The following is a 27,981-nucleotide window of genomic DNA, read 5'->3' as shown; positions in this document are numbered from 1 at the left end:
GTATATTTATATTTACCTACTAAATATTTAATTAATATTAATTTATGAATAGTAGGTACAACTATTTGCAATATTATTTAGTACTTGTCCTAATATGCCTGTAGGAACAAGGTAGGAACAAATAACACCCGTAATGAATTTTATAATTTTAAAAAAGTGCAAATGGAACATCAAATAGGCTTACAATCATTTTATGTTTTTGTTCGGGTTCATTGATATTTAACGTTGCAGCCAAGTTATAGCTGAGCATTTGGTTAAAAGTCAGTCGCGATGTACACTTCGACCTAACCACACGTTTTGTTAATAATGACAATTGCACAAAAATGGTAGTTAATAATTAACAAGTGTTAAGTTCCAAGTTAGAAATTGGAGTTTTTATTTCAAAAAACGTAACTTGGCAGACGCATAAACCTTGAACTTATATAGGTTTTTATTATTAAACTCCTTATTTTCCTTGTTTGACGAGATGACTTTACGGTTGTGTTTCGTGCTTTTTGCTGTCGGTAAGTTTGCTACCTACTCTCCGTAGTTACAATACAATTAAAATCCATGAATATTCTATAGCTTTCCATGTAAATTTTACATTTTGGTATGATCAAAGGCTTATTTAACCCTGAATCAAAACTGAGGAAGTATCTTCGTTGGTAGGACAAATTAGCTGTTGTTTTCGAGTTTTAGTTCTTTCCTTCTAAATTCCATTGAGATTGAAACCGGTTTGTATTTTAAGTTTACAGAGATCTGTAAATACACTTATAAATAGGTATTTAGCTGGTTGCATAGCAAATCAATACAAAATCATTGATTTAACTTGATTTCAAACTGAAGTTGCGTTTTAAAATATGTACCTATTTTATAATATATATAGAAATAGGTAACAATTCAATTCAACACTACTTTATATTATCGTGAGGTCAATGAAAAGGTGAATGGTTCGAAACGACTAAGATATGAGATTATAATATACCTACATACATTAATATTTTGTTATAACAACGTTGATGTGATGAGCTCAGTAGGTACCTATTAATTAACGTTGAAACTGGTTTTGGTCAGCGTCCATCCGTTGCAAATATCCGTCCATCCGTCGAGTTCAAGGGATATTCAACTTGCATAGAATATACTTTTAGGTTGACTGGTAGAGATCCCTTAAAGAGATAAGTTCGCCTTTGCAGGTACATATATTCTCAATGTTTGTCTTAGTTTATTCATTTTATACAATAAAGAGTTTACATACATACTTTTTAGGGTTTTGTACACAAACGGAACCTTTTTATTATCTCTCGCGACGCTGTCCGTCCGTCTGTCTCTTCGTCACAGGATTTTATCTCAAGAACCGTAATACATACATAGGCAGTTGAAATTTACATAGAACTTGAATTTATGACGTTACAACAAGAAATAATAAAATCTCGGAACTTTAACTGGCTATTACCTTTATCATTTTTGTTTAATTGACATAAGAAAAAAATACCTACGTGTCCAATATTTTCTGATACCTAATCTAATTGACGAACTAATTCGATTCCATTTCCACCTACCCCCTTGATTTTAGTTTCACTTACACAAAGAAACTGGCAGCAATCATAACGGGATTTTCGCACTCTCTCATGTGCAATGCAAATTGCTAAAAGTGGCTCCGAAGCGGTAACGTTTCGTGTGCTCTGCCTACCCCATTTGGGAATACAGGCGTGATGTTTGTGTGTGTGTACATGACTAATGTTAGAAATCACACTTAACTTACGATACCTATTTTTTTATCGGGCGCTGCACAAACGGAGCATGTCACAACGATATTGTGGTTCGTTCACTACATGTTATTGTATAGCTACAGCCTAAACTAAAAATTCAAACACTTGCTTTATTCCACAACGAAGTAACAGCGCAGAATAGATTGGTTACAGACTTATAGTTTAGTATGGGCTTCTTAATCAGTATAAAGATGTAAGCAAGTTATAGTGTGCGCACTTGCATATCTACATCTTTATACTGATAAGAGCCCAACTAAACTATCGGCCGATAGAAAGTCTGCGGGGGCTCTTATGGTCGTGCTCAACTTGGCGGTTGCACGGCCGTGCCCCTGATTTTACTGCGTATACTTCAATACATTTCCATTTTCACAGCACGCAAAGCTCTGCAATGAATTATCGCCTGCGGTATTTCCGGACCGAACCTTCAAGCTTTCAAAAAAAGAGCGTACTCCTACCTAAAAGGCCGGCAACGCACTTGTGACTCTTCTGGTGTTGAAGGTGTCCATGGGCGACGGTAATCGTTTACCATCAGGCGACCCGTTTGGTCGTTTGCCCCCTATAGTACCATAAAAAAATGACCCGGCTAAGATGTGACTTAACTCCAAAACTCGCTCAATACTGAACGGTTAAGGATAGGAACATTTTCCTTTGATTTTGCAAGTCATTTACTCGTAATAACGTAAACATTGGTGTTTGTCAGGCGTGAGTGTGTATTCTTCACTACGAAACCCTATCTGGGTTTTCCTTTTCTACCATGGAAAATCCACGGGAACTATTCATTCATGAATAACCGTTCGGAAATCGTAAATAGGTAAAAATAAAAACAATAAAATAGCTACAGCTACTAAAAAACCACAAGCCGTAGGTTGAAGGAAACATAGATACCTATACCAATAATATACTAGTAAGTAAGATATATGTAGGTTAGGTATTGATTCTCTTAAACTAAGTAGTTCCGGATTGATGAAAAAAAGAACATTAACCTGTTACTTTGTCGATTGAAGTTCACGCAGTCGGGAATGAATGACGCGGAGTGAAATAGGTATTCAATGGTTAGATCGTTTCACCAATGAATTCATTCAGCATTTTTGTATCATTCGGTATTCAGACGTGTCGGGTCTATATCGGCTCGCTAATTATTGAAACTCTTTTTTCTCTGAATCCATTAATTGTTGTTTTCAGCGCCGATTTAGGGGAGGATTTAGGAGGGAGGGAGGGCTACAGCCAATTCGTTTTTTTTCTTCAATTTTCTACGAGTAAACACTAGTAGTTCCGCACATGAATTTCGAAAATCTCAGAGGTGCGAGCCACAGGGTTACATTTTGAAATTTACCACGAGCTTTGCGGTGAAGGAAAACATCGTGAGGAAACCTGCACAAACCTGCGCAGCGATTCAATGGTGCGTGCGAAGTTCCCAATCCGCACTGGGCCCGCGTGGGAACTATGGCCCAAGCCCTCTTGTTCTGAGAGGAGGCCTGTGCCCAGCATTGGGACGTATATAGGCTGGGATGATGAAACACTAGTAAACAAACAACTGTTTTTTTTTTTATTCGACTGGATGGCAAACGATCAAGTGGGTCTCCTGATGGTAAGAGATCACCACCGCCCATAAATATCTGCAACACCAGGGGTATTGCAGACGCGTTGCCAACCTAGAGGTCTAAGATGGGATACCTCACGTGCCAGTAATTTCACCGGCTGTCTCAAGCACTGCTGCTTCACGGCAGGATTAGCGAGCAAGATGGTGGTAGCAATCCGGGCGGACCTTGCACAAGGTCCTACCACCTGCCCTCTATATTTGTTCACTTCAATCACTCCTCTGTTGGCCTCCACTCCTTTGTTGCCGCAAGGCCTCCAGACCTCTAAATCCTACAGTTTTACCTAGTGACCATTTCAAAATTTCAGAAAAATTTACGGTTTCGGCGGGAAAAAAAATCATCATCATCATCATCCCAGCCTATATACGTCCCACTGCTGGGCACAGGCCTCCTCTCAGAACAAGAGGGCTTGGGCCATAGTTCCCACGCGGGCTCAGTGCGGATTGGTAACTTCACACACACCATTGGATTGCTTCGCAGATTGTGCAGGTTTCCTCACGATGTTTTCCTTCACCGCAAAGCTCGTGGTAAATTTCAAATGTAATTCCGCACATGAATTTCGAAAAACTCTGAGGTGGGGTGAGGTGGAAAAAAATTATGCCTAACAAAAATTGTGGCAAAGATTATGATTTCCGAAAATTATGCGACTAGACATGCACCGAGACGTACGTGTCACTTTGAGTGAGAGTTCACAATATAGGCTGTATTGTGAACTCCTAATCTAAAAGGCGGTATCTCTCAATAAAAACACTTTTATGTTGATGCAGAATGTCTTGAGCTACACAATAGTATTAATAACTCAAAAGTATTTTTTTGAGATACGCGTCTTTTGGCTTATGAGGACAGAATATTGAACGAAAAATCGATTTTAATTTTCCAGTGTCAGCGACTTTAGCAGCACAGATTCCAAATGACGCGGAAATACATAACGTCTTCGGAGACTTACCAGGCTACAAGGCTCCCCCTGGCTTGGCAACTGCCAGGCCGGTCGCTCCAGCGAAGAATGGTACTCTTGTTGATCCTGACTACTGGGATTCGTATGACGAATACCAGCCGTCATCTCGTAATTACGATGATTTCGACTGGACAGTCACTAAGGTGAGACGAAATCGGTATGATATGGGTTATTTTATATGAAAAAGTCCCGAGTTCGTTAGGTTAGGAATTACATGACATACATATGTCTAAATTGAATTATGGAAATCTATATTATCCGGCGAGTTATCCGATCAAAATGAAAAAGATTTTAATAAAATAAAGAACCAGCTTAATAAAACTGAAACTGAATCAACGTGGCAATCATCCACCTCCACAATTCAATTGGCTAAATCCAGTAGAAAAGAAAGAAGTAACTTCGTAGTATTAATCAATTGCCGTCTCTATCATGAAGGCAAGGCTACTATACTAGCATGCTAGCCTATTGTTTACACTTTACGAGTCGCTCATTAGGGCACTGGTGACGTTGTGTCCGTCATAAGTTGCGGTCAAGATTATTGCATTTAATTATGATGTCTACGTTAAATCTGTGTATCCATACTAATATTATAAATGTGAAAGTGTGTGTGTACAAATGTTTGTCCGTCTTTCACGTCGAAACGGTGCGACGGATTGACGTGTTTTTTTTTATTCGACTGGATGGCAAACGAGCAAGTGGGTCTCCTGATGGTAAGAGATCACCACCGCCCATAAACATCTGCAACAACAGGCCTCTAGGTATGCGTTGCCAACCTAGAGGCCTAAGATGGGATACCTCAAGTGCCAGTAATTTTACCGGCTGTCTTACTCTCCACGCCGAAACACAACAGTGCAAGCACTGCTGCTTCACGGCAGGATTAGCGAGCAAGATGGTGGTAGCAATCCGGGCGGACCTTGCACAAGGTCCTACCACCTGCAAATTTTAATTTCATTTTTGGCATAAAGGTAGTTTATGGGCCTGAGAGTGACAATAGGCTACTTTTTATCCCAGATAATTCACAATTCCCGAGGGAACAGCGCGCGATAACCGAATTCCACCAACCGAAGCCGCGGGAAAAAGCTAGTAAAACATAAAAGACTTGGCATGACATTATTACACATAAGGCTTTGCACGCGTAAATCATTATATCCAGCAGTTGAATTGAAATTCCGGGATTTCTCTAAATTCATACGGGAATTCGAAATTTTATCCTGATTCCGTGGGAATATCGGGATAAAAAGTAACCTATGTAATAGTAGATTGATAACCAAGGGTGGAAAGTGACCCATTTCACCCGAGGTATACGAAGAAGTTTGATATTTATTACTTATTTATATATTCCATCTCTTTCTTTCACATTTCACGAATGACTTCCATCTCTTTCTTAACCTAACTAAAGAAAGAGATTGAATATGTTCGTGACGTAATAAAGATCATATTTATTGTTTCAAACGGATGTTCGGCGTTCAACCTCCAGTGTTGTATAGTATATAAGCTGCTTGGTCACGACGTGCATCTAGATGGGCATGCCGAAACGTGAAAAAAAAGTGTCATTGACGTAACTCATTTATCTTCGACTACGTGGCTAATCGAAAATTAAAAAAAAATACTTTCCACCCTAGAGATGAAAACGCAATTTTCCACCCAGCTATATCTACCCATGAAAATTAAACTTTCCGAGCAGGAGAGATGAAAAGTATTATTCCAGACGTCTAGCCGTTCTAGCGTGAAGGAGTAACAAACAAAAAACCTACATTAAAAACAACCGTGTCGAATTTCATGACTCTGAACTTACGAGTAGGTGGTGGTAGGTAACTTGCTATCACTAGGTACTGGGTGGCAATTGTGTGTTTACTATGTCGCTAGTATCGGCCACTTTCACCGCAGCTAATCCTATCCTGCTAATATTATAACTGCGAAAACAAAAAAGTAATTAAAACGATTGGACGGATTTGGATGAAAGGTGTGTAGATAGCTGGAGATCTGAAATAACTCATAGGCTACTTTTTATCCCGATACTCCCACGGAATCGGGATGAAATCCCGAAAACTCAACCGCTAGGTTTAGTTATGAAATTTGGCACAGTTGGGTAAATACCTAACTGCAATGTGCAACTTTAATGAAATCCAGGATATCTTTGGGAATTCCTGTGGGAATTTAATTAAATACCGTAATTTTAACTGCTTGATGTAACGTTTTACTCGTGCGAAGCCGCGGGTAGGTAAGTCTGTAGTAACCTAATATAGTACTTAATGCATTCACTGCCACCTGATTCCACAGGTGCCCCCGACGCACGTATGCGTTCAAAATGTATAAATAATTATCACAGCGGCACTGGGTGAAGGCCCGGAAACCCATATATGCGTCGGTGGCAGTGAATGCATTAAAGTGTTATTTAATTAAACAAATCTAGATAACTCGCGTCTTAAATCGAGTTTAGCTCGACATGTTTCGGGCTAATTCGTAGCCCTTCTTCGTAGCGATTCGGCGGCTGCTGCAACACTCGCACTGCTGCTGCTGATGCACGTGCGCTTGAGTGCGCATTTTGCAGCAGCCGCCGAATCGCGCTGCTCCTAGAAGAAGGACTATGAATTAGCCCGAAACATCATCACCATCATCATCATCATTATCGCCTTTGTACTCTTTTTTTTGTTGTTTTCTTCTTGTATTATATTTGTGTTTTATGTGCAATAAAGTATTTACATACATACATACATTCATACATGACGGGCTAAACTTAATTTAAGACGTGAGTTGTTTATGTTCGGATTTGTTTCATTAAATATGAGTGAACCTCACGTTAGTTTCATATTCAATGTGTTAAATGTTCTTTAATTTCAGCGAATTGCGGCCTTGTCAAACGAGAACTTCCTTCTATCTCCCCTGGGGTTGAAATTGACAATGGCCATCTTGACAGAAGCAGCCACAGGCGCAACAAGAGCCGAGCTCTCCTCAGTACTAAAATTAGATACCAACAGGGCAAACGTCAGGAGTAAATTCTCTTCTATCATAGCGTCTATGCAGGTTTGTTATATAATTATGACAATACAAGTTCAGTGACAATAGTCGTCTTAGGGCCTACGCTAGCTGGTGCGGGCGCACGGAGCGATATTGCAAGAAATTAAGTTGGTCTTCATTATTGTGAAAATAATATGATTAATCTAAATTTCTTACAATATCGGCCAGATGGTCCGGTAGACTTATGTACGGTAGAAAATTATGATAGACAATAGAGCTATGAAACTGCCAAGTCACACTTTAAAACCCAAGTGTAGGGTTAGTAAAGCCAGGGTTAAGGGCCTTGGCTTTTCCTTGGATCTGATAACTTTTTACAGCGAAAGCATCATGAGCTTGTGAGTCTTGGGCGCCATTTGCGTCGGTGGCCGGCACGACACCAAAACATTTCATCAAAAATTTCATAAAATTTTTTTTTGGTGGGATGTCATTTTTTCGAAACTGAAATTATAATTAAAATACAATTCTCAAAACAAATTAAAAAAAATGTTTGTTTACGCATGGGTATCAAACTGTTCTTTAAGACTATGTAGCTGATGTGAACAGTAATTAAGAATCATAAGAACGACGTATCATTACATAGGTACCCTGTTTATCTAAAAAATTGGAGGTCACAAAAGTCTTGAAACATAATCTCATGGAAACTCCCGCTACAAGAACCAAAACAATTTAGATAATGACAAAATTGATAATGCGAAACGATTAATGTTTTATTTTAACAAAAATGTAAGCAATAAAGGTAAATTCCAATGACGTGTAATTACTCTATATAAACATACATATAAAAAGAGTAACCTGGCTGACAGATTAAGCTACCAACTGACAGATAGCGTATTAAAAAGAACTGTAAAAAAATCGCACTAACTAGTGCGGTATAATGAACTTACGAGCCATGTATACCTACATCCTTTGAAAGTGAATTTTTCGAGCAAATGTATTGAAAATAACTATTAAGACCCCAATAAAATAATTTCCTAATGTTTTATTTAATAATAGGTACGCCATTTTTCCCTTGTAAAATATATTACCACGCAATGTATCCCAGTGTGATCACTATTTTGATTTTATTTACTGTCACACATCTGCTTAGTTGAACTCTCTCGTATCAAATTAGTGAACGCAATACATTGCTGCTTGGTGTGTGTGAGTGAAGTGCCTTTTCTGCACTGGGCCCTTGTGGGAACTACGGTCCAAACACTCATTCTGAAGGAGTTGTGTGCCCTGCATTACGATGTGCATATATAGGGCGAGATGACAAGGCCAGAGTGATAATTTTATTTTAATGAAGTCCTGGTTGTAACAATAACTAAAATTTAATTATTTGTTCGGGAAGTAAAACATTAAATTATTTTTGCTCTGCGGTAAAATAAATCCTGAGTATGTTTTTATAAGATTAAGATTCAACTGTCGAATGATTGATGTGCATAATTGTAATTGATATATTATAGTAGGGATCGTTTAGGGATGACAAAAAAAATAACCTCGAAGGCTACGGCGGGAGCTTCGCTCCTGCCTTAGCCTTCTAACCTAACCTATCCGAGTCGGGATGCCACGGAAGGTCTTGCTCGCTCGCTTCGCTCGCACGCTTCAACATATGGGTTTTAGGAGGTTTTATGTTAGGAATATTATGCTTTAGGTAATTCGATTTTAGAGATCAATATTAGGACAAACTTGCTTCAAATGCTATGCAATTTTATTGCTTTAAATGAGTATGCGCAAAAATTATATTACAAACGAGTAGTATGCCATTCAACAGTAGGTATGCCAAACATTCTCGGCCAAACATTTTTGGACAAAAAACGTTATGTGATACGACAGGCACCCGCCTGGTCCTCCTCCTGGTCTTGTGCCAGTCTTATCCACAGTTTACCAGCCGACTGCCAGCGACGCTACTACGAAATTCGAAAGTCGAAGTTCGTATCGTACCGTCCCTCTTACTCTCGTATTAGATAATATAAGCCTCAGCGTGATGGCAAGATACAAAGTTACAATTTTACACTTCGTAGTATAGGGCAGAGCCAGATGTCATTCAACCAACGGAGCGGGGGTGGTCTACCCACCGTTCTTCGACCCAACCTTAACCACCACCCCGCAACCTATTTTAACCGTAACCGTTTTTTTTATATTTACAGTCCCCATCAAAGAACTACGAGTTGAATCTCGGCAGTAAAATCTACATAGATTCAAGTGTCAAACCAAGACAGAGATTTTCAGCGATTTCTCAAGTATTCTACACTACTGAACTGCAAAAGTTGGACTTTGGACATCCATCGGTAGCGGCCGCGCAAATTAACGCCTGGGTTTCTAATATAACCAGGGGAAAGATTCATAATCTTATATCTGAAGGTAATTATGAGTAAGGTAGTCTTGTTGATCTTGTCAACCTCAGACTTTGCCTTGTTGTTGTTGTTACGGGATTAAATATACGAGTACGTTGAGAATTTATGAGTTAATACATAAAATAAATATAAGAGTAATTGAATTGTTACTTATTTACTGTGTTTAATAAATAATAAGTGCAATATACTCTACTTATTTCGAGATCACATTGAGAAAAAAATGAAGGCTGTAGAAGCTCTTAAATACAAGGTTCGATTCTTGACTCCCAGCATTTTCTAGTTGCAGCATATTTAAGTAAAATATTTTTCATTTTATTTCCGCTTTATTTCTAGATGATGTCAAGGACAGCTTAGTCCTGTTGCTGACCACTTTGTTCTTCAAAGGCACTTGGCGCCACCAATTCAATCCGAACGTGACCAACGTGGCCAGTTTCTACTTATCGCCTTCAGCTTATAAACAAGTGCCTTTCATGAACGTTAAAAACACGTTCTTCTACGCGGAGTCTGCGAAGTATGATGCCAAAATTTTAAGGATGCCGTACTTGGTAAGTTTTTTTTAAGCACAAATTTGTTGTAAGTAAAACACAAAATCAGTATAGCAAACGAAAAACAACAACCAAAAAAAAAATGTCTTTCAAAATGTCAGTCGACGGCAAAGTTCCCAGGATAGCAGGCAGCATTTCGGGCTAAACAAGGATCTTTCGGGCTATATTAGGGGAACTTATACACTTCCAAACAATAGGCATTAATGTTGTTTAGTATTAGGTAAGCCAATCAACTATTTTACCGACACTTTGGGCGTCTCCTGCGTTACTAAAATTGTTTCTGGCGTTACCAAAAAATCGTACTTCCAACAACATATTTCACGGTTTAATAGGTTGAACTTACGTAGGATGGCATGTATGTACACTGTCTTTTAAATTACAAAAAAAGACATGTTTACTTACAAAAATCTGCAATTGTTTGAAAAATGTCGCGGACAGATTAGTGTGGGTAAAAAGTTGATTGGCCCAAAAGTAAGTATATTTTTATTTAGCTTGTAGTGTGTCCCACTGTTAGACTACGTTTCCACCAGAGATGTGTAAGGATGTGTTGCGAGGAGTGTGTTTTCATGAACCAATAGAAACGCTTTATTTACCTATCCTCGCACAGCAACGCTCTGGTGGAAACAGCTGAGCGGAACGAGGCGAGGTAAATGAAGCGTTCCTATTGGTTCATGAAAAACACAATTCCTCACAAGACATCCTCGCACATCTCTGGCTGAAACGTAGCTTTAGGCAATAGCCTCCCCTTTTTTTCTTCCACTTTTGGCCAAATCTCGCCAGTCTGACTGAAAACGATCCCAATCATCCCGCCATCACCTCCTACGACTGCCTCTGCTCTGGTGCCCGACGCATTAGAAAATAATATGAATAATTCTTTCTGTTCCGCAGGGTAACAAGTTCTCCATGTTCATAGTAGTGCCAAACTCCTTGACGGGTCTCCCGCGTGTCATGAACTCGCTTGCCGACCTCAGGACAGAGATGCTGTACCTCCAAGAGAGGACTGTTGACGTCACAATACCAAAATTCAACTTCGATTATACGACGATTTTAGACGGAGTTCTGAAAGAGGTGAGAATACATAGTATTTGTTAAATCGAACAAAAAATACAGAGTTGGCGTTACTGATGTCTGAGATAAAACATCAGCAAGTGCTGAAACAGGGCCTAATTGTACAAAAAATATGCCATTTATAAAATTAATGCAGTTAATCAACACGACTTAAGTAAAGCCGACTTTAGACTTGCAAGAAAAATCGTGCAAGTTGCATTACATTACGGCGCTTGATTGACCACTACAAACTCGTTGGCTTTATGGCCTCGCAATATAATGCAACTTGCACGATTTTTCTTGCAAGTCTGAACTCGGCTTAAAGTTAGAACTAAAGGGGGTTCTAGACAGATGCATCTACATGGATGGCAACAAACGGGTCACCCCTGTTGGGACGCTGGATTACATCCATCTGGAACGCGAGTAGGTAGTCTATAATTTTGATAGTTTGTGATAGTTTATTTGCTGGTTCTTTAGGGTTACTCCAAAAGATAAATAGTCTTGCAACTTGACTCTATTTATTACTAACAGATAAGTACATGTTAGTTTGCGGTGGCGGGCGAGAGACTACTGAGGCTACAGACCATATTATAGCCATACCCTGCCATATACCTGTAGCGCATGTTAGCTATATCGTAACTTAAACAATCTTGTGTCCCTACAGTAGAATATTTAGGTACCTACCTAGCAGATTCAGTTTTTTTTCTGATTAAACTGACCTGAACACTTGATATTGCCTCTGCAGATGGGAATTCGTCAAGCATTCGAGGACACTGCGTCCTTCCCCGGATTAGCGCGAGGCCAGCGCCTTGACCAGCGGCTGAGGGTCTCGAAGGTTCTCCAGAAGTCCGGAATAGAGATCAATGAACTGGGCAGTGTCGCTTATTCAGCTACAGGTTGTTATTGCTTTATTGAGAGTTTTTCTTTTAGGTCTCTACTCTACAATCTTTCAAGTCGACGCCACTAACCATTGAAGAGTTCCGTCCTGCGGAGACGATCCTGGCAGGACCACCAAGATGACACTACCAGATTATTGTATTGTGACCAAATTTACATAGGTGTGCCAAATTTCAAGACAGTCGGACCACTGGAAGTGGGTCAAATTTAGCTTCCAAGATTTGACCCAAACCAATAAATATCTAAATAAAAAAAAACAGGGCAAGCTAAAGAAAAGCTTGTCCAAAGTTTCTGTCCCGTGCAACGCCCTGTAGAATCCGCCGTCCTGGCGGTTGTCCCAATCAGCATTCCTTAGCGCGATCGCTATTTCTCATCAAATCTCCCACTTAAACTTTCTGTTAATTAACAATTTCTTCCACAGAGGTGAGCCTGGTGAACAAATTCGGTGAAGACGATGAACCCCCCCAAGAGGTGATCGCCAACAAACCGTTCTTGTTCTTCATCGAAGACGAAGCAACACGACAGCTGCTATTCACCGGACGGGTGTCAGACCCACTCGCCCCAATCGCTGCCAAACCAGTTTAAAACCGTTTTATGGCCATAAAAAGCTATCCAGCACCCATAGCGTTTATCGCCGACATATAGCATTCGTCCCTTAGGCCTTTTGCATATTATAAGAAAATATCGTGTCTTATGAGAAATTGTTTGTTATATGAAACCATACATTATATGACGAAACAAAAATATATCAGGTATATATTAGATATCTTACAATGTGCAAAAAGCCGTAATCTCACGTAATCAAGAAAAGGATTTGTTTTATAAGTATCTGGTACAAAACTAAACATGCTGAGCTTCTTGATTCACATTAAATATGCACACATACGCAACTGTGACAATAGAATTAACCACAATTAAATAGCAATTTATATCCAACTTTAATTATGTGTTTAATTAGTGGCAGTGGTTGGTTATTTTGTGATGAATGCGACTGTTACTAAATAGGATAAAGTCATTTTAAATCATAGTCTAAGTAAAGCCTAATAAAGCTAGTATCTACTTGGTTCTTGTTCATTGGATCATTTATCCTACTTTAAAGTCCAAATTAATAATTATCTAATTAATAATTATTTACCAGAAAGATTGCCCAAAATGACAACATTGCCGGTTTTCCTCCTGACAAGCTCAATAATTTCCTGAACATCAAATGTTGCCGGGTTATTATCCCAGTGGCAGTATAGACAGAAACCAGAAAAGTAGGAACAGATGATTTAGCCCTTACTAAGATGACATAAAGTAAATTATAATAAGTTATTGTCATCTTAACGATTTTTAAATAGGATAAGTTCAACAATAAACAGTCCAAGCAGAAAAGAATCGTGATCTTGCTGCGGCTTTTGGATCTATCTACAGATCCGATGTTAACGACGCACCTCGAAAGCCTTTTGCACATTTTAAGATTTTTTCTAAAAATGTTCTATAAGAAACGGGTTATAAGAAATTCACTTTCATTGGTTCTAGTCTGAAGGTCTGAATCAATGCAATTGAATTGCTTGTGATTTTATATAAGTTTTATTGTAATGTGCAAAAGGTTTAACTCGATTTTCAGCTCTGAACAGACTGCTCGTATTTAGCAATTTAAATCACGGCAGTTATTTTTCATTGCACATAACATTATAATCAACATAAAATATGTAGTTATTTTCAGGTATTATTTATAGTGCCATTTTGTTATTTGTAGATTGTGCATTAAAAATAAGACTTTTCTACATTTGCGAAAAAATAAAAGATATTACTACTACCGATGTTATTTTATTTTGTACACTAAACTCAACATTGGCGAGATAAAAAAAGGGGGGGGGGGGGGTAGGTGCTAAATATGCCCGTAGGGCTCTTGAGCTCTTTTTTTTGATCTCGACCAGACCAGATACTGTCGTTTGTCTAGATATTTACAAGTATTGTATACATTTGTTAGTAGTTGTTGCCAGCCACTTCGTCTGCGAAGAATTAGTCAATCGCTATCCCGCGGGAACACTTCTATTTTTCAGGATAAAAAGTAGCACGTAATATGTATAATCTAGGTTATAAATTTAAATAAATAATAGCTAATTGGTGTGTCAAATTTCATCCAAATCCGTTGAGCTGTTGTGTTTTTGTGTGATAGGGTAACAAACATCCAACTAAACCCCTCGAAACTTTAATACCTATAATATTAGTAGGATATCTGGACAAGAAATAAGTTTGCCGAGTGTACTTTTTGTTGACTGTCTGATTATCATCCAACCTACATAACAATATAATTAAAAGGCAACCAGACAACTGGAAGTGGGTCAAAATAACAAAAACAACAACATTATTAAGTCTTTACTTGCCAGTGTTCAATAAATCTATATATATAACATTCAAAGTCCTGACTGACTGACCGATTGACTGACTGATATATCAACGCACAGCCCAAACCGCTGAAGCTAAGCCTTAAGTGACATAGACATACACTAAGAAGGGATTTTTCGAAACCCACTGAAGGCAATAAATGGGATTTACATTTTCAGCATGCAAGTAGGTAAAACTAACAGCTAAAAACGGTTTTCAGGATTTTTCGAAATTCCAACGGTGTAGGGAATAAATGGAATTTATATTTTTACTTCCACACGACCCTATTTCCGTAACTATTATTAAGAGACTTAAAATTTGGCATGAAAGTAGCTAATACTAACAGCTAAAAACAATTTTCAGAATTTACCGAAATTCCCACGAGATAAAGAATAACGCTTAAGTACTATTTTATACCAGCCAACTAGCTGATTTAAGGACTTGATATTTGAAACGTATATTTCTAGAGAGTCATAGAGGTAGGTAGGTAAAAAGGGATTTTTCAAAATTCAATCGGGATAGGGAATAAATGGGATTTAATATTTTCGCTCCAAAGCGGCCTTAACTCCGTAATTATAAATATGAGACCTCAAATTTGGTATGCAGGTAGGTAACACTAATAGGTAAAAACTGTTTCAAGATTTCTCAAAATTCCCACGGGATAAAACGTTTAAAGAGGATTTTATAAACTAACTGAATCATAAAACGCACAAGCTAAACTAATTAACCTAAGGACTGTAGATTTGGCATACCTATGTAAATCTGATGCTTAAGTCAAGGTCGTCTGCTTATGAGGGAATGACTTAATGAAAGACTGAAATAGCTATAAAAATCAAATAAAAAATAAAAACAGTGTAGCTTTCTATAATATTTACCATCGATATATATGTACTAACGTACATCGGTAGAATATATGTCAATGGTATTTACTAATTCTTATCTCGCGGTAATTATCTAATTAACTATCGTGTACGAAGTTGTGGTCAAAAGAAACACGTACCTAGGCACTTTTAACGTTTTTCGAAATTCTACTCCTGAATATGTGAATTATGATTATGTACCTAGGTTGACTTGTTAATTCGAAAATTTGCACCATCTATCTGAAACGTCTGTCTGTATTTGTATTTCCATATAGGTAATCCTCAAAACACGAAAAAAAGATTCGTAGAAATGATATCTATGTTACCCCAAATTTAACGCGAGCGAAGCCGCGGGCAAAAGCTAGTTTAATAATAAAATAAGCACAGCTGACCGCAATTAAGAAATAAACAAATTAAATACAATCGTCACCAATTAAACTCTAGACCCATTATTTAATGCGAAACAATTGCTAACGAGCCTTCGATTGCCGTAAAAACCCTTAATTTTTTCCGAATGTCCCCCTCTTAGTCGATTACGTTCGCATTTGTAACTTTATAGACTTAATTCTGTTGTTAACGTCAGTATAAAAATAGTTGTGCGACTGGACGAGCGTGCCATGAAGCTTAATTTTATTCTTTGACTTTAGATCCAGAAAAAAAAACAAAGCAACAGTGATCGTTGTATCTCAGCTCTGCAATCGTTATTTTAAGATTTGAAGTATCAGTTTTAGTTTGTAATTATAATTCAACTGTGTAATCGCTAATCATGCAGAATATTTTGTTGAGCGGTAAGTTTTTTTTATATTTATTCGTCTTTTCATGCATAGTGAAAACTTATTTCTCGAATTCCTCTTTAAATTGTCGACATACCGATATAAATTTTCTCAGTCTTGTTAAATCAGTCAGCATTTGAAGAATATAACCTAGACAGAAATTCCCTTCGCTTCATTGTTGCCTACCTTTTTTACCATTGTTATTAAATACTGCTGAATAATACAAGCGACTTTTTCACGCGTTACTTGGCTTCAACAGTTAAGTCTGACAGCCTGACATCAACAAAGCATGCGATAGAATAAATGTAGTTATTATAATTTGTATAAGTATTGCTAGCTGGGCCCTAACAGGGTAAATTTTGAACTTACACACTTTTTAAGATCTTCACCATAAAATTTAAAATTGAACTATTATTTATTAATAGTTTGAGTTAGGGCTTGTAGCGCTGGTCTCTTTTTCTGGTTTTTCTGTGCATCCATGTCTCAGTTTGTATTTTCGATATGGTTTCACGGGATAGGTACCCGTAAAAGTAACAAATTTGGAGTTGAAATAAAAAATACAAAAAGACTCCAAAAAACCAGTCATAGGGCTTGTAAAGTCTAAATTCCTTTTTCGTTGTCTTATGACTATTTTTCCCCGTTCCTGCCGACAGACATAATGATCTTAATGATATGAATGACCTTCCTCATTTGCGAACTTGTTTGCTTGAGTCGTTACGCTCATGTTGGTCATTAAATATAAATATAATTTATAAGGTTGACGTCTGACTTGATATCGTAGAAATGTTAATGTTTGAGCATACGATACTGAAGAAAGTCTATACAATCTTATGTTATTGATGCTGTGACATTTGCATGAAAGTTTGCATGGTAATATACATCATATATTTTTTTTAGTGATCATTCTCTTATTTTAGAAGTTACGGGGGGGGGGGCACACATATTTTACCACTTTGGAAGTGTCTCTCGCACAAACTATTCAGTTTAGAAGACATATCTATATACCCCACACGTACCTAAGGGTATGATGAAAAAAAAATTAAGCTTCAGTTCTAAGTATGGGAAACCCCAAAATTTATTGTTTTTTTTTTCAATTTTTGTGTGAAAATCTTAATGCAGTTTTTGCCATTTGGCTACGGAACCCTAAAAATGGTTAAGTTTCCTTAAACTTTTTTTCAAGTGAGCACATTTTACTATTTTTCCTGCTATTAGTTTCAGTTCCAACTACTTACGTTTGTGTGGAAAACAGTAAGATTGTTAGTTTTTTCAGAGATAGAATCTTCAAAAAAATAAGTTCTCAAATTAGAAAAGCAAACTGGGCTAATCCGTTGATTAGACCGTACCTATTATAACAATATCATCTATTCAAAGAAACATGTTTAAAACTACATAATGCTCAATTTTATCATTTTTTAAATTACAGTTTTTATCCTGGCCGGCTTACGGACCTTGGACTGCCAGACAAATAAAAAGCAGGAGAATTCTCGTCTAAACTACTTTGACACAGATCTCTTGAAATACTCGGCCGAAGACCGCTCAGGCAATGTGGTAGTATCGCCTGCGAGTATTAAGTCAACCTTGGCTATGCTGCTGGAAGGGGCCAGTGGAAAGACCGAAGCCGAAATACGAACTTCCTTACGAGTGTCACCTAATAAGGAGGAGTTTAGAGAACAGTTGAATACGTATTTGTCAGCTTTACAGGTGAACACCATGAACTTTTACTTTGCATGATGCCTGATGTGATGAAGTTAAATTAATGTGCAAGCTAGAGAATATAAATAGTTGTTATATTCAGTACCTACTAAGTCTTTATGAATATAACTGTAACAATAATGCCCAAACATAGTTACTGTAAAGTAATACTTACACTACAGCCTGTTTTAACACTGAATGATAATAGTAAAATAAGACTAAAATAAGGTAATACATACCCGAGGTGGTTAGCCACCCGGGCTTTTACGAGGGTCCGAGTGTTTATATTGACTTTTATTCTCGAGGTGAAAACTCTATTTATCACTTCGATTGCGAGAAAAAATACCTAGTCATTAATCGTTTATGATTTACGCTCAACAAAAATTTCAAAGTTTTCGCGGTAAGTATGTTTTTCCAACTAGCCACAGTTATTATTATAACAAAATCGCATCGGCGAAATGGTCCATACACAAACTGGAATAAATAGAATGGCGCCACCTTCTATGCGGAAAAAGCATAGAACTAAGACCACGTAGACTAAGAACGTAACATTTTCGTCATGAAAATGGTCCATACACAATCTTATTTTATGCCAAAAACTAAGCAAGTACTGGCTAAGTAGTAGCTGGCTGTTTGAGCTTATCTAAGTCACTCGAAGTAAATTTTAAAAAATAATTACTTTTACTCCCTAGGGACTAAAGTACTCACTTTACTCCCGCCTCGTAAGGCTATATTGACCTACTTTTAGAGCATGAGAAGTGAAAATTTTAAGTGACAGGTATTTACGACGGCGTCGTCATATTTTTGTTTTGTCTGAAAAAAAAAGAGAAATCACATTTACTGTCACGTAAAATTTATCAAAGAGCGGTGAAACAAAGTCCTACTAATGTCACTCACGTGTCCGTCCTTCCGTCCATCTGTACGGTCACTCAGATTCTACAACCAAATTTAGAGCAATAGGCTTCAAATTTTCACAGTATTAACATCATGTTGGTCATCAGTGTCATGAAGTAAAGCAAATATTGTATTTTATGATTTAAAAAATATTTGGGACATTTGGGACCATTAAAAAAATACAGTTGAATAAAGTGAAATCGACACAATTTTGGCTTGTGCGTATGGTTCCTTTATTTATCAGTTCACTCTCGATAAAACGGTATTTGGATTAAAAACCAGTCTAATATTTAACCGCCGTTACCTTTGAATTCCAGTTCAATACAACAGGAGGCAAACTTCAAAACGCCAACGCTGTGATTGTGTCCAAGAAGTTGAAACTGAAGAAAGAGTATGAGACGATGCTCCAGAAAGTGTATCTGACTGAAATCGCCAAGTTGAACTTTGCAGATCCAATTGTTGCCAGTACAATAATCAACAACTGGGTCAGCAACAAAACTATGGGCCTGATACCAACTTTAGTTGAACCTGGTACGTATTACCGCTGGATGGACATTAACGCACACCTACGCTACCTCACCTCAGAACGCTACGCTACGCTTACCTCATATCAGAAAATCTCTGAGTATATACCTGTGTTTTCAGTACTGCTTACTATGTGTTGGTGTGCAATAAAGAGTTATTGTATTGTATGTAACGTGTTGTGGACCAAGTTATAAAACGGTCATGTTTCATAATGCCCGGGTAATATGAGATAGCAATATGATAAAAACTATACAAGTAATTAAATTGCCCGGGTATTATACATAATGTCTAAGTCTATCCCATATTGGGCAGAGTAATAAAAAAAAACATTTTTCATTACTATTATTTTTAGTTTTAGCGCCAAAAACCTAGCTTTATTAAGTACGCGTTTTGTTAGTCGATGTAACTTTTGGTTCATACTAGTATTTTTTAAATGTGCTTGTAGTTGATCACTCTCCAATGTTTTTTTTAACAGCATTTGTATTTAATACTTATTTTTCTAGTACACATTCTACCCACATCAGACATACTCCTCATCAACGCGCTGTTTTTCAAAAATACTTGGCTTCACTCTTTTGACCGCCGTCTCTCACATCCCGCCTGCTTCAGGCTCCGAGGGATTTGCCGAAACGTGGCCATGATGGAAACTCAGCACGAGTTGAACTATGCGTTCATTGATAACTTGAGAGCTCATGCTGTGGAGTTACCTTATGCGGTAAGTTTAGTTAGCATTATGATTTACGTACATCTTATCCATTTTACCATCATCGTTGTACGACCACAAATTAAGTGATGCCTTATTCAGATTATGGGAAAATCTTAGCCTTATTATGTGTCAGTTATAATTTTAATAAGTACAATAATATTTTGAAGCTTAAATACAGTTTCGTAAAAATAAAAATACACCCCCTTATGTGTTAAGTTAAGAAAGGCAAACTTAGTTTTCGCTTTTTTTTTGTATATTATGTCTAACTGAGAAAAACAGACTTGTAATATTATTTTCCAAGAATTACGTTACGATTCCATCCAACCTTAATGACGAAATCAATGACGCACAGTATCTTGGTAAAATCCTGAGGTTAGTGTCTTGTCGTGTAGTATGAAAGCCGTCACTGAATAAATGAAAAGTTTTCCTTATCCTTATCCTTAAAGAAACAATAAAATAATGTCAATAGCTAAGAAAGTGCACGTGCTAAACGAAAAATTCATGGGAATTTGAAAATATAAGGGGGAAGTACCACATCTGAGTCCAAAATGTATAGGAAATTTGTATGGAATAAGTTAACTTGAGAAGAGTTATTGTGAATATAATGAAATACAATTAGAAAACTAAAACTGAATATAAACTAAATATTTTTTTTGAGCACAAGCTTTTATTGCTGAACGTAATTTTTCTTGACTGTACTTGCATTGTCATTAAAATTACATTTAAGTACTAAATTTCAACTAGTCGATGCCATTAAATAACCATTGAATATTTAGTTCCGTCCAGCAGAGACGATACTGGTCGGACCACCAGAATTTCACTACCAGATTATAGTATTTTCACCGGATTAACGTAAATATGTGTTTTAGCTCAATCGGATACCAGGAATGGTCGAAAAATGGTTTGCAAATTTTTAAACTACAACTTACAACTATACGAATATAATTACAAGGTTAATAAATAAAAGCTTGTAAATAAAAGGTTTTGTCACTTTTTAACAGGATGGCCGATACTCAATGGTGCTCTTAGTGCCTCAAGACCATGAAGGCTTGGCAGGGCTGATCCGCGACCTCCCCTACATGAGCCTGCCGCAGATATCATTGCTGATGGAACCCACTGACGTCCAACTGGCAATGCCGAGGTTCACAGTCGATTATAGTGTGGATATGGTTGGACCTCTAAGAAATGTAAGAACCTACTAAGAGATAAACATTACACGATCGCAACGAGGTAGGAAACCATGCCGAATGATGTCGCCAATCTTCTCGCACAAAGATATACTTATTATCTTAGTCACACTGGCACTTTCATGATCGAAACGAAGCGCAATATAAGGGCGTTGTATGAAATTTGGCCTATACATTTACCCCCTTATTCATAAACGACAATCAAACCTATTTTAGTTAAAATGCCGCTAAAATTCGTTTGTCCTTATCTGTCACTTCGACATTTGTATTTGTTAGAAAGGGACAAAGCATTTGTTAGTTAACATAGGCTTGTTAAGTTTTATGAATAAGGGGGTTAGTGTCTATAGACTCTTATATCGACGCATACAATAAATATGCTTTACGCATTATTCCTTGCAGATGCGGATCACAGCACTTTTCTCCGCCCAATCTAATCTGTCTGGAATCTTTGAAGGCGGCACCACGCAGATTAACCATTTATTCCACAAAGTTCACATATCTGTGGACGAGGATGGTACAGTCGCCGCCGCAGCTACCGCTGCCATGGTCGTACCTTTAATACAGGGGAGCGTGCAACTTGTGGTTGATAGGCCTTTCGTGTTCTTTATTAGAGACAATAACTTGGGCTTGGTCCTGTTTGAAGGGAAGATTGAGGAGCCGAATGAGTTCGTGCAGCAGAATGTAGTTGTTGGTAAGATATATTTTAACTTTTTCAAGTCCAATAAACATAACATGAAGCTCATCATATTTCAAGGTATATATTTCGAGTACCTATGTATATTGTAAAGCTTAGTACATAGGTCGAGCATTAATGATAAAGAAATAATGATCAACCAATGTGTTCTTTATCTGTGTATTATATAGATACTTCATTGGAATAAACGTGGATTATAAGGAATATACTTAATTACATTACCTATTTTGTTGCAGGTCAAGCGAAGAAAAGCGTTATAACAAATGTGCCCATCAAGAGATCCAGTGGTTTCAATTTTAATCGTATGCCACACTAAGCCGTGAATGTACGCTTGTTTGGTATTTCATGCGATCTAATTGACATGGATGCGGCATCAATCCACATTTGTAAAGACAGACGCCAGAAGCTTAAATATGTAGTGCGTAAATGTGTCAATAATCAAATCTCGCTTCGATGCCACATTATGTCACTTATTTATGGTCTCGAACAGAGTGTAATAGTTTAATGTAAGAGGCTTGCAGGCTTTCTTGTAGGTTCTCATATTTGAGATAGAAGCGTGGCACACTTAGTCTCTAAAAAATCGTAGCTAGAAAGTATCAATCACTTGTGCATAGGTTGACTGATCTGAAAAAATATATACCTGACATACTGACATGCTTACGTTTTAGCGACAAAACCTAGCATGCATCCACTGGTAGCTTATAGTTATACAAAATTGAGAGCCGGGGTTAGTATGAGGCGAGGGTTATTGTCCTCTAATGTCGTGTCCGACAAAGGCGAATCTTTAGATTATCTATTGCAACAACGACGTAAATGCAACGCTGCTATATTAATATCGCAGTGTTTCGCATCGTTAAGTCATTTTTTTGATAAAATTGCATTTACGTCGTTGTTGCAATACCGGTGCGATGTGCCCGAATATGACCGACAAAGCTAAACTTTGCTTTATAGCGACCATTGATGTTAAGTGTCTACGCTAGATGACGCGGTTTGCACGGAGCGGGTGGACGCCTATCGATAAATAATATGGGCAGCGCTAACTGCATGCGTCGCGTGCGACGGACTTGGGTGACACTATTTACCGGCACGGATAATATCGACATGGAAATACCGACCCAATATTTCGTGTACACGCCCATACAAACTGGTGTCAAACTGACAAAAGTTTCTATGGGCGTGTAACAGTGCGAACACGAAAGATCATGTCGGTATTGTACGTCAGGTAAATAGTGTCACCCACGGATTTTACCTGAACCCGCAGGCGTGCATGTGTAGCAGGGCTACTACAAAACTCGAAAATGGAATTTCGTGTCGTGCGGTCCCTCTGACACTTATACTATTTAATACGAGAGCGAGAGGGACGGTACGATACGAACTTCGAGTTTCGTAGTAGCCCTGCAGGTGTGCACCCGCTCCAGCTAGCGTAGGCCCTAACACTGTGCATCCAGTTTTTTATAATACTGGACTTGGGCTTTCAGTGTTGCCCTTATGCATCTAGTTAGTCTAGACCAGAGGTTCCCAAACTTATTTTGTCTAACGCCCACTGAAAATCAGTTATTTTGTACCGCCCCCCCATTTTTTTTTCACCTCGCGGGACGTCAGTTGGTAACGTTTACAAAAAAAACAATTGATTTTCGAGTTTTCAGAAGAAAGTATTTATACTTAGTATTTTTACTCCTTACTTATTAATAGGTACTATACGTTAGGTCCCTAGGTAGATGAATGTACCAATAAAACAAGTAATATTGAATATTACAAAAAAAATATACATTATTACCTAGGCACATTGTGGGAATATCATCATCATCATCATCATCATGTCAGCCGAAAGACGTCCACTGCTGGACATAGGCCTACCCCAAGGCTCTCCACTCAGACCGGTCTTGTGCTTTCCGCATCCACCGCGATCCCGCGATCTTAACCAAGTCGTCGCTCCATCTTGTTGGAGGCCTACCGACAGCTCGTCTCCCGGTCCGCGGACGCCATTCGAGAACCTTCTGGTCCCATCGGCCATCCGTCCTGCGAGCAATGTGCCCCGCCCACTGCCACTTTAGTTTCGCAATTCTTCGGGCTATGTCGGTAACCTTAGTTCTACTGCGGATATCATCATTTCTAATTCTATCCCGCAGAGAAACCCCGAGCATAGCCCCATAGCCCTCTGAGTGACTTTGAGTTTTCTCATGAGGCCCATCGTTAGCGCCCACGTCTCAGATCCGTATGTCATCACTGGCAACACACACTGGTCAAAGACTTTTAACTTCAAACACTGCGGTAATTTGGACGAATATACAATTATTTTTTTTCTAAATTTTCGGCAGTAAATTTTTTACGCATTATTTAGGCAAGTTAAGATTAGTTTATTTTTCATATTACATTATATCGACATAACGGGTTAAAATCCTAGGTAATTTATAAATACTTAGTACGGATACTCGTATAATAAAATGTATTTTTGTAAACTTTACTAACTGACGTGCCTTCTAAATGCCTCCTGTAGCGCTATGTTTTTCAATAACATATTAGTCTCGCCTAATAAAGGCACAACAAAGGTGAAGCGTTTTTCTGGGCCCCTTACCGCCCCCCTCTAGGCCTCCAGCGCCCACAAGGGGGCGTTATCGCCCACTTTGGGAAAGACTGATCTAGACTCTTATAGAAGCGTTAATGTTGTAAATGGAAATGTAAGCTAGACGCTGCTTACAGCGTTGGATCGGAGAATAAAGCTCATTTAAGGATTTACTCTGGCTCTAAATTAAGTTCTACGTGCATAGCTTGAAAGTTCATAGAATTGAAATAAAATAATAAAACAGGAGGACGTATTTTTATTTTATTTGCCTTTGCCACAAATGAGGTGAACTATTATAAGTAATATAACTCACAAGTTAATCACCGATATAATCATCTTACCAGCCCTTCGTGTAATTTTTATTCAGTAGAAGTGGAATTTATCTACACACAGCTTTATTACCGAAGTGCTTTCTCTGTGTTGTTTCCTTACAACTATGTACTTAGGCCCCCTGTGAAATGTTTGCACGCTATGTAGGTCATTATTGTAACAGATGGGCCATATTGCTTCAGTTCTGATTACGTGTGATTGTGTCCAACTTACATGACCTAGACGAAATGAATGATTGCTCAAGAGTTACACACACATACACTTGAAGATATGGAATAATCATCATCGGTGGAACCGTTTCGCTGAAAAGATATGTTGAAATTCCATAATACATCTGTCAAAGAAATCTCTGTCAACTTGATTGTATACTCAAACTAACTGAATCGTGAGCCACTGTGGAACTGTTTTGTAGAAAAAAAAAACAAAAACCCGACTGCCTTAAAAATACTAAAAAGAAGAAAGAACAAGTCTAGTGGGCTAGAAATTTGTTAAGTAGGAAAGAATTTTTGAGCGTCACGATTTGAATGGGTCCCGACTGTTGAACTTTAAGTTAGCTACTTAACAAAGTTCTAGCCCACTAGACTTGTTTTCTTCTTTTTAGTATTTTTAAGGCAGTCGGGTTTTTTATTTTTAAATTTATTGTTTTATTTCACACTTTTCTGTGGAAGTGGTATATTAAAACGATTATAACCTATATATTTAGAATGGGCGAATTATTAGCTTTCTTTTGATATCCCACTCGATAGGTTTGAAAAAAAAACATTTTTTGAAAACTTACAATCCGCCATTCTGATTTTTTAAGTTTCATGTACCCAGTGTCACTCGCGTCCAATACGAATTATTTGATGCGCCGTCTTCATTTTCGCCTAATTCTTTTGGATTTTTAATTATAATTGATTTTACTTTAGAAAATGTTTTTTTTCCTTCAATGTACCTACAATCCTACATGTATTAATACTCGTTACTTCAATAAGTATTGTTAAATATTCCAAGCTTAAAATGTATGTAAAAGTCAACATAACTTTCAGTAACATTTTTGTTTTACTAATAAAGCGAATGTAACCGTTAAATTTTTAATGTTAATTGAAATGTAATACTTAAAATATGCTTAGTTATTTTAATAGCTTGTCTTATTAATATTATTCATAATGCTTTCATGAAAAATTTCCACAGGAAACTTACTTAAAACTTGCTTCAAATTCTCGTGAAAGTTTCCGACAACTTGTTTAATTTTTTTTGGATATTTGAGAATGTTCTTCGACTTGGACATTGCTAGGTAAGACGTATGTGGATGTTGATATAATTAACAAAGATTTATTAACTGCAGAATAGAGAAAACAGGAAACGTGTAATTTATAGAAGCAGTGAAAACTAGTGGTCCAACTGGTTATGCCGTTGCGTCTGATATCCTATCATGTTCTAGAGCTTAGTCTCGTAATGAAGCATTTCACTTTAAATACAGCTTTGAGATAAAGTTTGCCTGGAGGTATTAGAAGGGTTGAAAAAGTACTTTTTTTACGTGACTTCCGCTAGAATGAAGACTTTCGAACTTATACGGAAAATAACACAGACATGCAGCGGGTTTGATAAATTTATGCTATGAGAAGTTTAAGCGTAAAGAAATGTTAGTCTGGGGAAAATGATCTTTTAGCTGTTTTATATAAAACAAATATATTAAATCTTTCGGGTTATTAAAACCCACGGTGTATATAGATTTATGTATATTTAGAAAAAATCGGCTAAGGGCATAATCTGACTCGTGTACAGTCATTAAAAACGTACTTCTATTTAAATTGCCGGGGAATTTAAATCTTTAGGTTAGGTACTTTAAGTTGTCCTAGTCCTAGAAACTTGAAATTTGGCAGGTATTAAGGGTAACGCAGTGTGGGTTCATTTTAAATTGATTAGGTACTGGCATAGACAAACAGACGTAAAAAACCTTAGTTTTTTATGTGTGACGTAAAAAACCTTAGTTTTTTACGTCACATATTCTTTGAAACTTTTAGTTTTTTACGTCTGTCTGTCTATATCAGTACATATCCAATTTAAAATGACCCCACACTGCGTAAATTTTCCTTAGGAGTAGGGTTCTGCTAACAATTAAAATTAATAGATACCAACAAATTTGTAGGGAACCCTCGGTGCATGAGTCCGACTCACACTTGGCTGTTTCTTTTTTTAACCCCCCACGCAAAAAGAGGGAGAAGATGTTATAATTTTGACAGGAATGTCTGTCTGTGGCATCGTAGCTCTCAAACGGATCGGAAACGGAAAGCGAGTTTCATTCGATGGTTCTTAGCTGTTTGTTAAATATCAGCTCAGCCGTTTTCTAGATATTGAACTTTGATATGATAGTGTTAGAGGATTTTCTACATTTCTAACCCGTAATTTGGCAGTGTACACTACATTGGACACATTTTAAAGCTTGCTTTTTGTTTTTTTTTATACAACATAGAATTTTTAGGACTCTAAAATTACGACGAGGCTTACATCACGAACTTTTTTAATTTTTTCTTATTCGACTGGGTGGAAAACGAGCAAGTGGGTCTCCTGATGGTAAGAGATCACCACCGCCCATAAACATCTGCAACACTAGGGGTATTGCAGATGCGTTGCCAACCTAGAGGCCTAAGATGGGATACCTCAAGTGCCATTAATTTCACCGGCTGTCTTACTCTCCACGCCGAAACACAACAGTGCAAGCACTCACTGCTGCTTCACGGCAGGATTAGCGAGCAAGATGGTGGTAGCAATCCGGGCGGACCTTGCACAAGGTCCTACCACCTGTAGTTAGGTTTTTAATAGTTATATTTGAAACACATACTACTGAGTTTCCAGCAAGAAAACAAATACAAACCGGAATTATACATTTATTTGGCTTTAATGACGATGGACGGCAGATAGCAGTATATTTATTAGCTAAAATGTTTTAAAATAAAACTTAATGGTTATAATTTATGACTGGCGCCTCAAACTGGCCTCTGATTGGGAATCCTGTCTGCGATATGGGGTATATAATAGTAGTAGTAGTGGGGTAGATAAAAAACGTACTAGAAGTTAGGATTTGAATTCATCTTATCATAGACTAGTTGTTGCCGGCGACTTCGTCTGCGAAAACACCTTTTAAATAATTTATTGAATCAGGCGTTACTTTGCGGAGGTCCATAATCAATGAACTACTAGGAAAATTTAAAATCGACGTTCGTATCGTAACGCCCTCTCACTGTCGTATACGAACCA

General features: G+C 37.7%; 1 protein-coding gene across 1 annotated transcript; it reads left to right on the top strand.

Annotated features, from left to right (window-relative positions):
• The first annotated feature begins 250 nt into the window (after positions 1–250).
• On the top strand, positions 251–24,657 carry LOC141439410 (uncharacterized). Its single transcript, XM_074103693.1, has 15 exons — positions 251–503; positions 4,227–4,444; positions 7,143–7,325; positions 9,449–9,662; positions 9,989–10,200; positions 11,089–11,268; positions 11,993–12,143; positions 12,566–12,723; positions 13,666–13,672; positions 17,574–17,851; positions 19,054–19,267; positions 19,765–19,976; positions 20,969–21,154; positions 21,554–21,845; positions 22,085–24,657. Exons 1-15 carry the CDS (start codon positions 467–469, stop codon positions 22,162–22,164), a joined length of 2,622 nt encoding a protein of 873 aa, XP_073959794.1. The 5' UTR covers positions 251–466; the 3' UTR covers positions 22,165–24,657.
• Positions 24,658–27,981: the final 3,324 nt, after the last annotated feature.

The sequence above is a fragment of the Choristoneura fumiferana genome, chromosome 20 (genome assembly GCF_025370935.1).
Source record: "Choristoneura fumiferana chromosome 20, NRCan_CFum_1, whole genome shotgun sequence".
Taxonomy (NCBI): Eukaryota; Metazoa; Arthropoda; class Insecta; order Lepidoptera; family Tortricidae; genus Choristoneura; species Choristoneura fumiferana.
This window is presented reverse-complemented; position numbering and strand designations above follow the sequence as displayed.

Coding starts and splice junctions, on each gene's coding strand:
- LOC141439410 (XM_074103693.1), top strand. CDS start 467: ATGACTTTACGGTTGTGTTTCGTGCTTTTTGCTGTCG. Junction 504..4,226: donor TTTCGTGCTTTTTGCTGTCG/GTAAGTTTGCTA, acceptor TTAATTTTCCAG/TGTCAGCGACTTTAGCAGCA. Junction 11,269..11,992: donor TAGACGGAGTTCTGAAAGAG/GTGAGAATACAT, acceptor TTGCCTCTGCAG/ATGGGAATTCGTCAAGCATT.